Raw genomic sequence first — 12,363 nt, 5'->3', positions numbered from 1 at the left:
AAACCAAGTTTCATGAAAAAACAGAAGTGCAACTTTAAAATATAAAAAAAACAAACTGTATTGGCTGTAACGCCATTGCACATATTACCCAATATAAAAACTTTAACATTTCTCTGTTAATAATTAAAACAAGTATCAAGTAACTCAACACAACAAAAAGTTTCTGCAGCTAGTGGATTATTCTTATTTCTATTAGAAGAATTAATTGATTATTCACAGATTCAAAACATTTTCGGCAACTAAATTAACACTGCTCTAGAACGTCCAAACTCATTATGTACTCCCGAAGTAAAGATTTATTAACCTGCTTTTTTTTTTTTTTTTAATGCAATAAAGATTCAAAAAGCTTGTGCGACTGTACCTTTCTATTCTGTTTTTTTTTTATGGTATTAAGGTTCGAACATGCAATACAGATTTAACAGATTTAACTGTAAGTTTCGTAAAAAGCCTTGTTTTTTTTTTTTTTTTTTTAAAAACAAAAGAGCAGTTGTTAGATATGGATTATTATAACACCTTGCATAAAGTTTTAATTTTGACAGCAAATTTTGATTTTGTGTTAGTCATAGAGGCCCATTTATCAAGCTCCGTATGGAGCTTGTGGGCCTGTGTTTCTGGCGAGTCTTCAGACTCGCCAGAAACAGCAGTTATGAAGCAGCGGTCTAAAGACCGCTGCTCCATAACCCTGTCCGCCTGCTCTGAGCAGGCGGACAGGAATCGCCACAATTCAACCCGATCGAGTATGATTGGGTTGATTGACACCCCCCTTCTGGCGGCCCATTGGCCGCGAGTCTGCAGGGGGCGGCCTTGCACCAGCAGCTCTTGTGAGCTGCTGGTGCAATGCTGAATATGGAGAGCGTATTGCTCTCCGCATTCAGTGATGTCTGTCGGACCTGATACGTACTGTTGGATCAGGTCCGACAGACATTTGATAATTTGGCCTCAGTCTTTTGACTAAAATGTAATTTTGATGTAGTTTTAGTCATAGACGTTTTGACTAAAATGACATTTTAGTTTTAGTTGTATTTTAGTCATCTGAATTTTTTTAGTTTTATTGTCATTTTAGTCTAGTTTTAGTCGACGAAATTAACACTGCTGGGAGCCTTATTGGCAGTGATCAGGTCCCAGGGAATTGCTGTGGCACCTTATCTAGACGACATCTTGGTTCAGGTGTCATCTTTTCATCTAGCAAAATCTCATACAGAGATGTTGTCTTTTCTACGTTCCCACGGGTGGAAATTGAATCTGGAAAAGAGTTCTTTTCTACAAAGGTGTGTTTCCTAGGAACAATCATAGATTCCCTGTCCATGAAAATCCATTCTTGCTTCCTGCCTTTCCCTCCAGTCTGCCTTTTGTTCATCAGTGGCTCAATGCATGGAGGTGATTGGTCTGATGGTGGCTTCCATGGACATCATTCCTTTTCCTCGGTTCCATCTGCGACCGCTGCAGCTTTGCATTCTCCATCAATGGAACGGAGACCATTTAGATTTATTAGAGAAGATAATTCTGGATTCCCTAACAAGAAACTCTCTCTCGTGGTGGATTTCACAGGAACATCTGTCTCGGGGCACTTGCTTCCTGACACCTTCCTGGGTGATTGTGACTACGGACGTCAGGCTGGGGAGCTGTTTGGGGTTCTCTGAAGGCTCAGGACCTGGGGTCTCGGGAAGAGTCAATTATCTTTAGTCTGGTTTATCGGATTCCAGTCGGACAACATCACCTCAGTGGCTTACATCAACCACCAGGGAGGGACTCAGAGTTCCTTGGCCATGAAGGAGGTGTCTCGCATTCTGCAGTGGGCGGAAGTTCACGACTGTCTCCTTTCTGCCATCCACATTCCAGGAGAAGACAATTGGGAGGCAGATTTTCTGAGCAAACAAACCTTTCATCCCGGGGAGTGGGCTCTCTATCCGGAAGTGTTCTCTCAGATAACCCTCAAGTGGGGGGTTCCAGAATTGGATCTGATGCCGTCCCGCCAAAACGCCAATGTTCCAAAGTACGGTTCAAGGTCAAGAGATCCTCAGGCCTTTCTGATAGATGCTCTTGCCCAGATGTTCAAGTTTTTGTACAGGCCCTTGTTAGAATCAGGCCTGTGTTTAAATCTGTTGCTCCTCCCTGGAGCTTTAATCTAGTTCCTTATGTTTTGCAGCAAGGCTCAGTTTGAGCCGATGCATGTTGTTGATATAAAATTGTTATCTTGGAAGGTTTTGTTTTTCCTTGCTATTTCTTCTGCTTTTCATGCAGATAAGGCGGTCCTTCGTACTAAATTGGGTTTTCTCCCTAAGGTGGTGTCGGATTGAAACATTAAAGGGACAGTCAACCATAGAATTGTTATGGTTTTCAAAGATAGATAATCCCTTTATTACTCATTCCCCAGTTTTGCATAACCAACAATGTTATATTAATGTTCTTTTTACCTTTGTGATTACCTTGTATCTAGGAACCTTCTTCCAGCCCCCTGATCACATGACTGTGACTGTTTATTATCTATTGTCTTAAATTTAGCATTGTATTGTGCTAGATCTTAAATAACTTTCTGTGCCTGAACAGTGTTATCTATATGGCCCATGTGTACTTTCTGTCTCTTTGTGTTGAAAAGAGATTTAAAAAGCATGTGATAAGAGGCAGCCCTCAAAGGCTTAGAAATTAGCATACCTATGTTAAGTTTAAACTAAGAATACCAAGAGAAAGAAGCAAATTTGATGATAAAAGTAAATTGGAAAGTCAATTAAAATTAAAAGTCCTATCTGAATAATGAAAGTTTAATTTACACTTGACTGTCCCTTTAATCAGGAAATTGTTGTTCCTTTTGAGAAGAAGGATTAGGACAAAAAGAAGGAACGTCTTTTGCATAACTTGGATGTTGTGTGCGCTCTAAAATTTTACTTACAAGCTACTAAAGATTTCCGGCAATCTTCTGCCCTGTTTGTTGTTATCTCTGGAAGCGTAAGGGTCAGAAGGCCACTTCTACTACTCTGTATCTCTGGTTAAGAAGTTTGATTCTTTTTGCTTATTTGACAGCTGGACAGCAGCCTCTTGAGAGAATTATGGCTCACTCCACTAGGGCTGTCTCCTCTTCTTGGGCTTTAAAAAATGAAGCTTCTGTGGAACAGATTTGCAAGGCGGCTACATAGTCCGCTCTGCATACTTTTTCCAAATTCTACAAATTTGATACTTTTGCCTCGGCTGAGTACTCTTTTTTTGTTGTTTTTTTTTTTTGTTTTCTCTCCTATGGCATGGAGAGTCCACGACCCCACCCTCTCTTTAATAATTCGGCAGTTTTTTTTAGTAAACCTCAGGCACTTTTTTTCACCCTTGTGTTTCTTCTTTATCCATTTTCCTTCGGCTGAATGAATAGGGATTATAGGTAAGATGGGTTACACTTAACAGCTTTGCTGGGGTGCTCTTTGCCTCCTCCTGTTGACCAGGAGTTGAATATCCCACTAGTAATTGGTATGAAGTTGTGGACTCTCCATGCACGGAAATAAAAAAAAATTATCAGGTAAGCAAAAAATGTATATGCGTGTGTATGTATGTATTTGATGTAAAGACAACAATATAATTTGATCCAAACATTACATGGTATATAAATGTAAAAATAACAATACCTGTTACTAAAGATCTGATAACCAGTTTACTGAAAAAGTCACAACAAAGAAAAAAGGTTTGTTTTTGTTCAATGGATTTATCAACATTTTCATTCTTGCTTCTGTCACATTTTTGTTTAATTGTTTACTATAGCAACCTGGAGTTGACTGTTCTTTTGTGTGAATTGTTCCATTCCAATCCAAAATCCATTATACATGTGATCTATATGGTGCTGAGGGCTCACTCACACATCTTAGATGGCAGACAGGGCCATGCAAAGTGTAACCTACACCAGTCAAGACAATCTGAACACTCAGCAAACTTCATAATTCAAATGTTTATCAACCATTCCTCTCTATCTTAACAGTCTGTCTATTTGTGGTTATGTTGCTACAGGCTCTGTTCTCATATGATGAGTCACCTCATAAGACAAATCACAACTCTTCTAGGACCAGTAATGACAAGTTGCAGAGACCCTGCCTAATGAGCAACAAAATCTGCCACATAGACCATTACTTTCATCCTGTATTGTCCTTGCCGTCTGGTAAGCACCCAACTGGTGATATGTTCCATGAGAAATAGGTTTATGTAAATATTATCTTAATGTTTTCTATTTCAATATGTATATTCTCTTATGTTTTAGGTCTCCCGCTTCATATTCACCTTGACGCATTGCTGAAGAACAGAGATGCTGTAGACTGTCCTACACTTAAAGGGGAAGTAGGCAAGTCTCCCACAAAAGGTATTTTTGCATAAGTTTCTTGGTTTGTAATCCAAGCAATTGAATTAAAAGGATATGATGCCCAAATGCTGAAGCACTTGAAAGTGATGCAGCATAGCTGTAAAAAGCTGACTAGAAAATAACACTGAACATTACTATGCAAAAAAGAATTCCTAAGTATTCTCACCCCATTGTAAAGAGATACTAGTCCCAGGAATTGCAAGGCAGTGTGGACCTGGCATGTGCAGGCACTGTCGTTATTTTGCTATTCAGTTTAAAGGGACAGTATACACCAATTGTCATTTAACTACATGTAATAGACACTACTGTAAAGAATAATATGCACGTATACGGATATAAATATCCAGTATAAAACCTTTTAAAAACTTACTTTGAAGCTCCCAATTTAGCACTGTTGGATGGATATTAGGCTAGGATACCCACTGAATGGGGCTGAGACCCATTATACAAACAGAATCAATTTAAAGTATGTATACATCAGTATACATATAAAACTTTGGGGCTTGGTTAGGAGTCTGAAAATCAGCACAATGTCTTTTAAAAATAAGCAAAACTATACTTTTTTTTTATTATTATTATTTAAATAAAATCGTCATCTGATACAATAAGTCAGGAAATGAAGAGAGGGACACGTAGGTCCCAAAACATAAATACTTAGTAGTTAGTTTTAAGTGAGGCATTTGTTATTCACATTCATTATAACATCAATGAGGTCTGATCTGTTGAGGGGAAGTGGGATAGGAGAGGGATGGGATAGGGTAGAGAGGGGAAAGACCAGTATTTAAAAGGCGTTGTCAGTCTGTAGCCGTGACATTAGGTACCCATGTGATATCAAATCTTGTTCCCCAGTCTGCCCAAATGAGTTCAAAAAGGTCTGATTTGTTTAATGAGTAGAAAATGCTTTTTTCCATTGTATAGATGTATGCCATATAATTGAGGATCATGGGCCAGCTTGGAGGTGATACTTTTTTCCAGGATTTGGCTATGGCTGCTTTGACCATGATAAAGAGGGAGATGCATAGGGAGAGTATAAGTCCCGATATGGAGGAGGGCGATAGCAGGGGTTCTGGGTGAATTTATACCCATTCTGGACAGTGTTTGGAAGCAGGTATTCCATAAGGGTCTAAGTTTGGGGCACTCCCACCAAATGTGCATGGAGTCCCCAATGTGTCCGCAATTATGCCAACACATGGGGGGAAGTAGTACTGTACATTTTGGCTAGTCTTGAAGGGGTGTAATATCAGTGTGTAAGCAATTTGTAATAAGTCTTGAACAATATAACACAATTTATGGCTTTTTTAGTCAGAGTTAAAGTACGATGCCACATTTGCGAGGGGACGGCTATGTTCAGATAGGTTTCCCATTTTTGTAAGTGAGATGGTTTATCTTCGTGATTTATATTTCCTATACGAGAATAGTGCAGGGATAGGGGCCTACACAGTCTGTTACTCTTGCTCCAAATGGTTTCCCAAAGTGTGCAAGGGCAAGACAGCTCGGGTTTGAAGCTAACAAGGAAGCTTTTCAATCTGGTGTATTCAAAGATCATATTTTCAGATACTGGAGTGCCATCTTTAATCTCATCTATTGTTCGAAAAAGAGTTTCGGGGGTGACCAAAGGTCTGAGACAGTTTGTACCCCTAGTTGTGTCCACTTATGGACATGAGACTCTGGGAGGCCTGTGAGTAGGTCTGCAAGGGAGGTGATCGGTGAAGGGTGCGGGGCTATATGGGGGTAATGTCTAATTTTATCCCACATCGCAAGACATTCCTGGATTATTGGGTTGGTGATATCTAGAGTTCTGCAATGTGGGGGGTCCAAATTACGTCTGGTAAGTGGATGTGGTGGGGGAGGGATGCTTGTTAAATAACTTTCCATTTACTAGGTGATTTTACTACTCCCAACTGTGACACATATGTAAGCATGACCCCCTCATAAGAACAAGCTATAGAGGGTGAAGATAGACCGCCCCAGTGTATGGGATTTTGCAAGATTTTATGCACAACTCTTGGGAATTTATGCTGCCAAATATATTTGGTAAACTCGCTTTGGAACTAATGGAGTAAATGTCTAGGGATTATTAATTGGGAGGCATCTAAAAAGGTAAGTCATTTTAGGTAGGAAAGACATATTGAGGGCCATTATTCACCCTATTCAGGATATGTGAGTGTAGTCCCATCGGTCTTTAAAGGTTCGCAGATAGGAGAGCAAGATATAAAGAAGAGAAAGGGCGCCTCCTAGTGTAGCCAGTTGGTGGTAAAATAAGGTACAATTTCAAGAAATATACTCACAATATGAAAAGGCAAAGATAATGCCTAGGAATGCAGTCAGAACTTTTCAGTGTCCCAGCAAACTGTGCACAAAGATGGGCAGCTCCTTCTAGAATCGATGCAGGATTCATGAATCTATTTTTAGGAGAAAAGAAGTGCAACTCCTAGTGCAGAGCAGTATGGTATTCTTAACCCTGTATGAGTAATCCCAGGTATAAGGGTACTCACAATTAGTAGCGCACCCAGTGGTGCAGATGACACAAACTGGACTATTTCAGTGGCCCAGTACACATAACCATAAGGCTCCCAGGTGAATGATCTCCAAAAATCCTAAGTGGGCTACTGTATAAAGAGCAATCAAATAATGAAGCAGCAGGCACCAGCATGAACAATTATGCGATCCTTTATTGGGCAATAAAATTACATGGAAATAAATGGGTTAACAACTTTCAAACCCTTCAGGCAACAAAGTGGATGGCGGTACTACATGTACCCTGACGCGTTTCGGCTATTGCCGTAGTCGTAGCTGAAGGGTATCTCTACCAAACTTATATTTTAACCTTGTAACATTAAATCATTGGTTAAAAAATGTACCATGTGACAGACACACCTCCACTTTACAAATCATGTGATCGCTCCTGTATCTTGCCTGCTCTACTTAGATACCAAATCACTCAAAGTTTAACTAAAAGCTTAACACTTCCTGGTCCTAGTGCTCATCTCCCATATTAACAGCCTGGTTATCTAACATGTGCATGTGGGTATATATGCAATATGTATGGCTTAATGACATATCTTGGTGTAAAACTCACCTAAATTGCAGGATGTTGGCTAGAAATACCAATTATATATTTATCTCCCTAGTAATTTGCCGTCCTTTATAACCCATACACTCACTTATACATATAGAGTTTAAAACCAAGCTGGAGATGTCATAAACTACTAAATATTAAGTATTAAATGACAGAGGGAAGGTTAGACCTATTTAATTTACTTATCATATATTCATATAATAAGCAGATAGAATAAACAGCCTATTTTCTGGATACTCAGGTCAACACCAGTAATTTATTAAATCAAATTCAGAATTGAACCCATTTGGAACCCTAGTGTTTAACCTGTGTATCCAGAAAATTTCTCTCTTTGAAAGGAGAGCATCCCTATCCCCTCCTCTATTGTCAGTGTGTACTACTTCTGCAATAGTCCATGAGAGGGATAAGGGATCTTGATTATGTTTGTCTTTGAAATGACTGACTAATGCTGTTGTTAATTTCCCTTGTTTAATGTCGTTTATATGCTCCCTAATCCTGGTCCTGACTTGGCGGGTCGTTAGGCCTGTATATTGGATATTGCATAAGTCGCAGTTAAGTATATAAATTGCATATGAGGATCTGCAATTAAAAAGGGCTCTATGTACACAGGCCTAACCTTCCCTCTGTCATTTAATACTTAATATTTAGTAGTTTATGACATCTCCAGCTTGGTTTTAAACTCTATATGTATAAGTGAGTGTATGGGTTATAAAGGACGGCAAATTACTAGGGAGATAAATATATAGTTGGTATTTCTAGCCAACATATAGAGTTTAAAACCAAGCTGGAGATGTCATAAACTACTAAATATTAAGTATTAAATGACAGAGGGAAGGTTAGGCCTGTGTACATAGGGCACTTTTTAATTGCAGATCCTCATATGCAATTTATATACTTAACTGCGACTTATGCAATATCCAATATACAGGCCTAACGACCCGCCAAGTCAGGACCAGGATTAGGGAGCATATAAACGACATTAAACAAGGGAAATTAACAACAGCATTAGTCAGTCATTTCAAAGACAAACATAATCAAGATCCCTTATCCCTCTCATGGACTATTGCAGAAGTAGTACACACTGACAATAGAGGAGGGGATAGGGATGCTCTCCTTTCAAAGAGAGAAATTTTCTGGATACACAGGTTAAACACTAGGGTTCCAAATGGGTTCAATTCTGAATTTGATTTAATAAATTACTGGTGTTGACCTGAGTATCCAGAAAATAGGCTGTTTCTTCTGTTATGTGTGATCAGTCCACGGGTCATCATTACTTCTGGGATATTATCTGCTCCCCTACAGGAAGTGCAAGAGGATTCACCCAACAGAGTTGCTATATAGCTCCTCCCCTCTACGTCACCTCCAGTCATTCTCTTGCACCCAAAGACTAGATAGGAGGTGTGAGAGGACTATGGTGATTATACTTAGTTTTTAGAACTTCAATCAAAAGTTTGTTATTTTACAATAGCACCGGAGCGTGTTATTACCTCTCTGGCAGAGTTTGAAGAAGAATCTACCAGAGTTTTTCTTATGATTTTAACCGGAGTAGTTAAGATCATATTGCTGTTTCTCGGCCATCTGAGGGAGGTAAAAGCTTCAGATCAGGGGACAGCGGGCAGTTGAATCTGCATTGAGGTATGTCGCAGTTGTTATTTTCTGAATGGAATTGATGAAAAAATCCTGCCATACCGTTATAATGAACATGTATGTATACTCTACACTTTAGTATTCTGGGGATGGTATTTCACCGGAATTACTCTGTAAAAGTACATTAAACCTTTTATTAGGTATTTTTCATGTTAAACGTTTTTGCTGGAATGTAGAATCGTTTGCATTAATGAGGTACTGAGTGAATAAGTATTTGGGCATTATTTTCCACTTGGCAGTTTGCTTGTGTTAATTATGACAGTTTCGTTTCTCTCTCACTGCTGTGTGTGAGAGGGAGGGGCCGTTTTTGGCGCTCTTTGCTACGCATCAAAAATTTCCAGTCAGTTTTTCTGCATGATCCGGTTCATCTCTAACAGAACTCAGGGGTCTTCAAACTTCTTTGAAGGGAGGTAGATTCTCTCAGCAGAGCTGTGAGACTTATATAGTGACTGTGATTTAAAACGTTGTTTAAAATTTAATTAGTGTTATTTTTACTAATGGGAACAAACCTTTGCTAAAAAGTTGTGTTGTTTGTTAAGAGTGATGCTATAACTGTTTTTCAGTTCATTATTTCAACTGTCATTTAATCGTTTAGTGCTTCTTGAGGCACAGTACGTTTTTATTAAATAAAATTGTAACCGAGTTGCATGTTTATTGCTAGTGTGTTCAACATGTCTGATTCAGAGGAAGATACCTGTGTCATTTGTTCCAATGCCAAGGTGGAGCCCAATAGAAATTTATGTACTAACTGTATTGATGCTACCTTAAATAAAAGCCAATCTGTACAAATTGAACAAATTTCACCAAACAGCGAGGGGAGAGTTATGCCGACTAACTCGCCTCACGTGTCAGTACCTGCATCTCCCGCCCGGGAGGTGCGTGATATTATGGCGCCTAGTACATCTGGGCAGCCATTACAGATAACATTACAAGATATGGCTACTGTTATGACTGAAGTTTTGGCTAAATTACCAGAACTAAGAGGCAAGCGTGATCACTCTGGGGTGAGAACAGAGTGCGCTGATAATTCTAGGGTCATGTCTGATACTGCGTCACAGCTTGCAGAGCATGAGGACGGAGAGCTTCATTCTGTAGGTGACGGTTCTGATCCAAACAGATTGGATTCAGATATTTCAAATTTTAAATTTAAATTGGAAAACCTCCGTGTATTACTAGGGGAGGTCTTAGCAGCTCTCAACGATTGTAACGCTGTTGCAATACCAGAGAAAATGTGTAGGTTGGATAAATACTTTGCGGTACCGGCGAGTACTGACGTTTTTCCTATACCTAAGAGATTAACTGAAATTGTTACTAAGGAGTGGGATAGACCCGGTGTGCCGTTCTCACCCCCTCCAATATTTAGAAAGATGTTTCCAATAGACGCCACCACACGGGACTTATGGCAAACGGTCCCTAAGGTGGAGGGAGCAGTTTCTACTTTAGCTAAGCGTACCACTATCCCGGTGGAGGATAGCTGTGCTTTTTCAGATCCTATGGATAAAAAATTAGAGGGTTACCTTAAGAAAATGTTTATTCAACAAGGTTTTATATTACAACCCCTTGCATGCATCGCGCCGATCACGGCTGCGGCAGCATTTTGGATTGAGTCTCTGGAAGAGAACCTTAGTTCAGCTACGCTGGACGACATTACGGACAGGCTTAGAGTCCTTAAACTAGCTAATTCATTCATTTCGGAGGCCGTAGTACATTTAACCAAACTTACGGCTAAGAATTCAGGATTCGCCATTCAGGCACGCAGAGCGCTGTGGCTAAAATCCTGGTCGGCTGATGTAACTTCTAAGTCCAAATTACTTAGTATACCTTTCAAGGGGCAAACTTTATTTGGGCCCGGTTTGAAAGAAATTATTGCTGACATTACAGGAGGTAAGGGCCACGCTCTACCTCAAGACAAAGCCAAAGCTAAGGCTAGACAGTCTAATTTTCGTCCCTTTCGGAATTTCAAAGCAGGAGCAGCGCCAACTTCCACTGCACCAAAACAGGGAGGAGCTGTTGCTCGTTACAGACAAGGCTGGAAGCCTAATCAGTCCTGGAACAAGGGCAAGCAGGCCAGTAAACCTGCTGCTGTCCCAAAGACAGCATGAACCGAGGGCCCCCGATCCGGGACCGGATCTAGTGGGGGGCAGACTCTCTCTCTTCGCCCAGGCTTGGGCAAGAGATGTCCAGGATCCCTGGGCGCTAGAGATCATATCTCAGGGATACCTTCTAGACTTCAAATCCTCTCCCCCAAGAGGGAGATTTCATCTGTCAAGGTTGTCAACAAACCAAATAAAGAAAGACGCGTTTCTACGCTGTGTACAAGATCTATTATTAATGGGAGTGATCCATCCGGTTTCCGCGGTCGGAACAAGGACAAGGGTTTTACTCAAACCTGTTTGTGGTTCCCAAAAAAGAGGGAACTTTCAGGCCAATCTTGGATTTAAAGATCCTAAACAAATTCCTAAGAGTTCCATCGTTCAAAATGGAAACTATTCGGACAATCTTACCCATGATCCAAGAGGGTCAGTACATGACCACAGTGGATTTAAAGGATGCTTACCTTCACATACCGATTCACAAAGATCATTACCGGTATCTAAGGTTTGCCTTCTTAAACAGGCATTACCAGTTTGTAGCCCTTCCATTCGGATTGGCTACGGCTCCAAGAATCTTTACAAAGGTTCTGGGTGCCCTTCTGGCGGTACTAAGACCGCGAGGAATTTCGGTAGCTCCGTACCTAGACGACATTCTGATACAAGCTTCAAGCTTTCAAACTGCCAAGTCTCATACAGAGTTAGTTCTGGCATTTCTAAGGTCGCACGGATGGAAAGTGAACGAAAAGAAGAGTTCTCTCTTTCCTCTCACAAGAGTTCCATTCTTGGGGACTCTTATAGATTCTGTAGAAATGAAGATTTATCTGACAGAAGACAGATTAACAAAGCTTCTAAATGCATGCCGTGTCCTTCATTCCATTCAACTCCCGTCAGTAGCTCAATGCATGGAGGTGATCGCTTAATGGTAGCAGCAATGGACATAGTTCCCTTTGCACGCCTACATCTCAGACCGCTGCAATTGTGCATGCTGAGTCAGTGGAATGGGGATTACTCAGATTGTCCCCCACTCTGAATCTGGATCAAGAGACCAGAAACTCTCTTCTATGGTGGCTTTCTCGGCCACATCTGTCCAGGGGGATACCGTTCAGCAGGCCGGACTGGACAATTGTAACAACAGACGCCAGCCTTCTAGGTTGGGGGCGCTGTCTGGAATTCTCTGAAGGCTCAGGGACAATGGAGTCAGGAGGAAAGTCTCCTGC

The 12,363-nt window shown here is 40.5% G+C and overlaps 1 protein-coding gene across 3 annotated transcripts in view; it reads left to right on the top strand.

The window, feature by feature from the left end:
• The window catches only part of KANSL1L (KAT8 regulatory NSL complex subunit 1 like), a 406,715-nt gene that overhangs the window by 238,540 nt on the left and 155,812 nt on the right, over positions 1-12,363 (top strand). For all 3 annotated transcript variants that reach the window (XM_053698780.1, XM_053698779.1, XM_053698781.1), the window contains exons 7-8: positions 3,982-4,129; positions 4,229-4,327. In XM_053698780.1, coding sequence (XP_053554755.1) covers positions 3,982-4,129; positions 4,229-4,327 — 247 coding nt within the window. The remainder of the gene's footprint in view (positions 1-3,981; positions 4,130-4,228; positions 4,328-12,363) is intronic.

The sequence above is a fragment of the Bombina bombina genome, chromosome 1 (assembly GCF_027579735.1).
Source record: "Bombina bombina isolate aBomBom1 chromosome 1, aBomBom1.pri, whole genome shotgun sequence".
Classification (NCBI taxonomy): Eukaryota; Metazoa; Chordata; class Amphibia; order Anura; family Bombinatoridae; genus Bombina; species Bombina bombina.
Note: the sequence above shows the minus strand (reverse complement) of the source record. Positions and strands in the feature narration are given on the sequence as shown.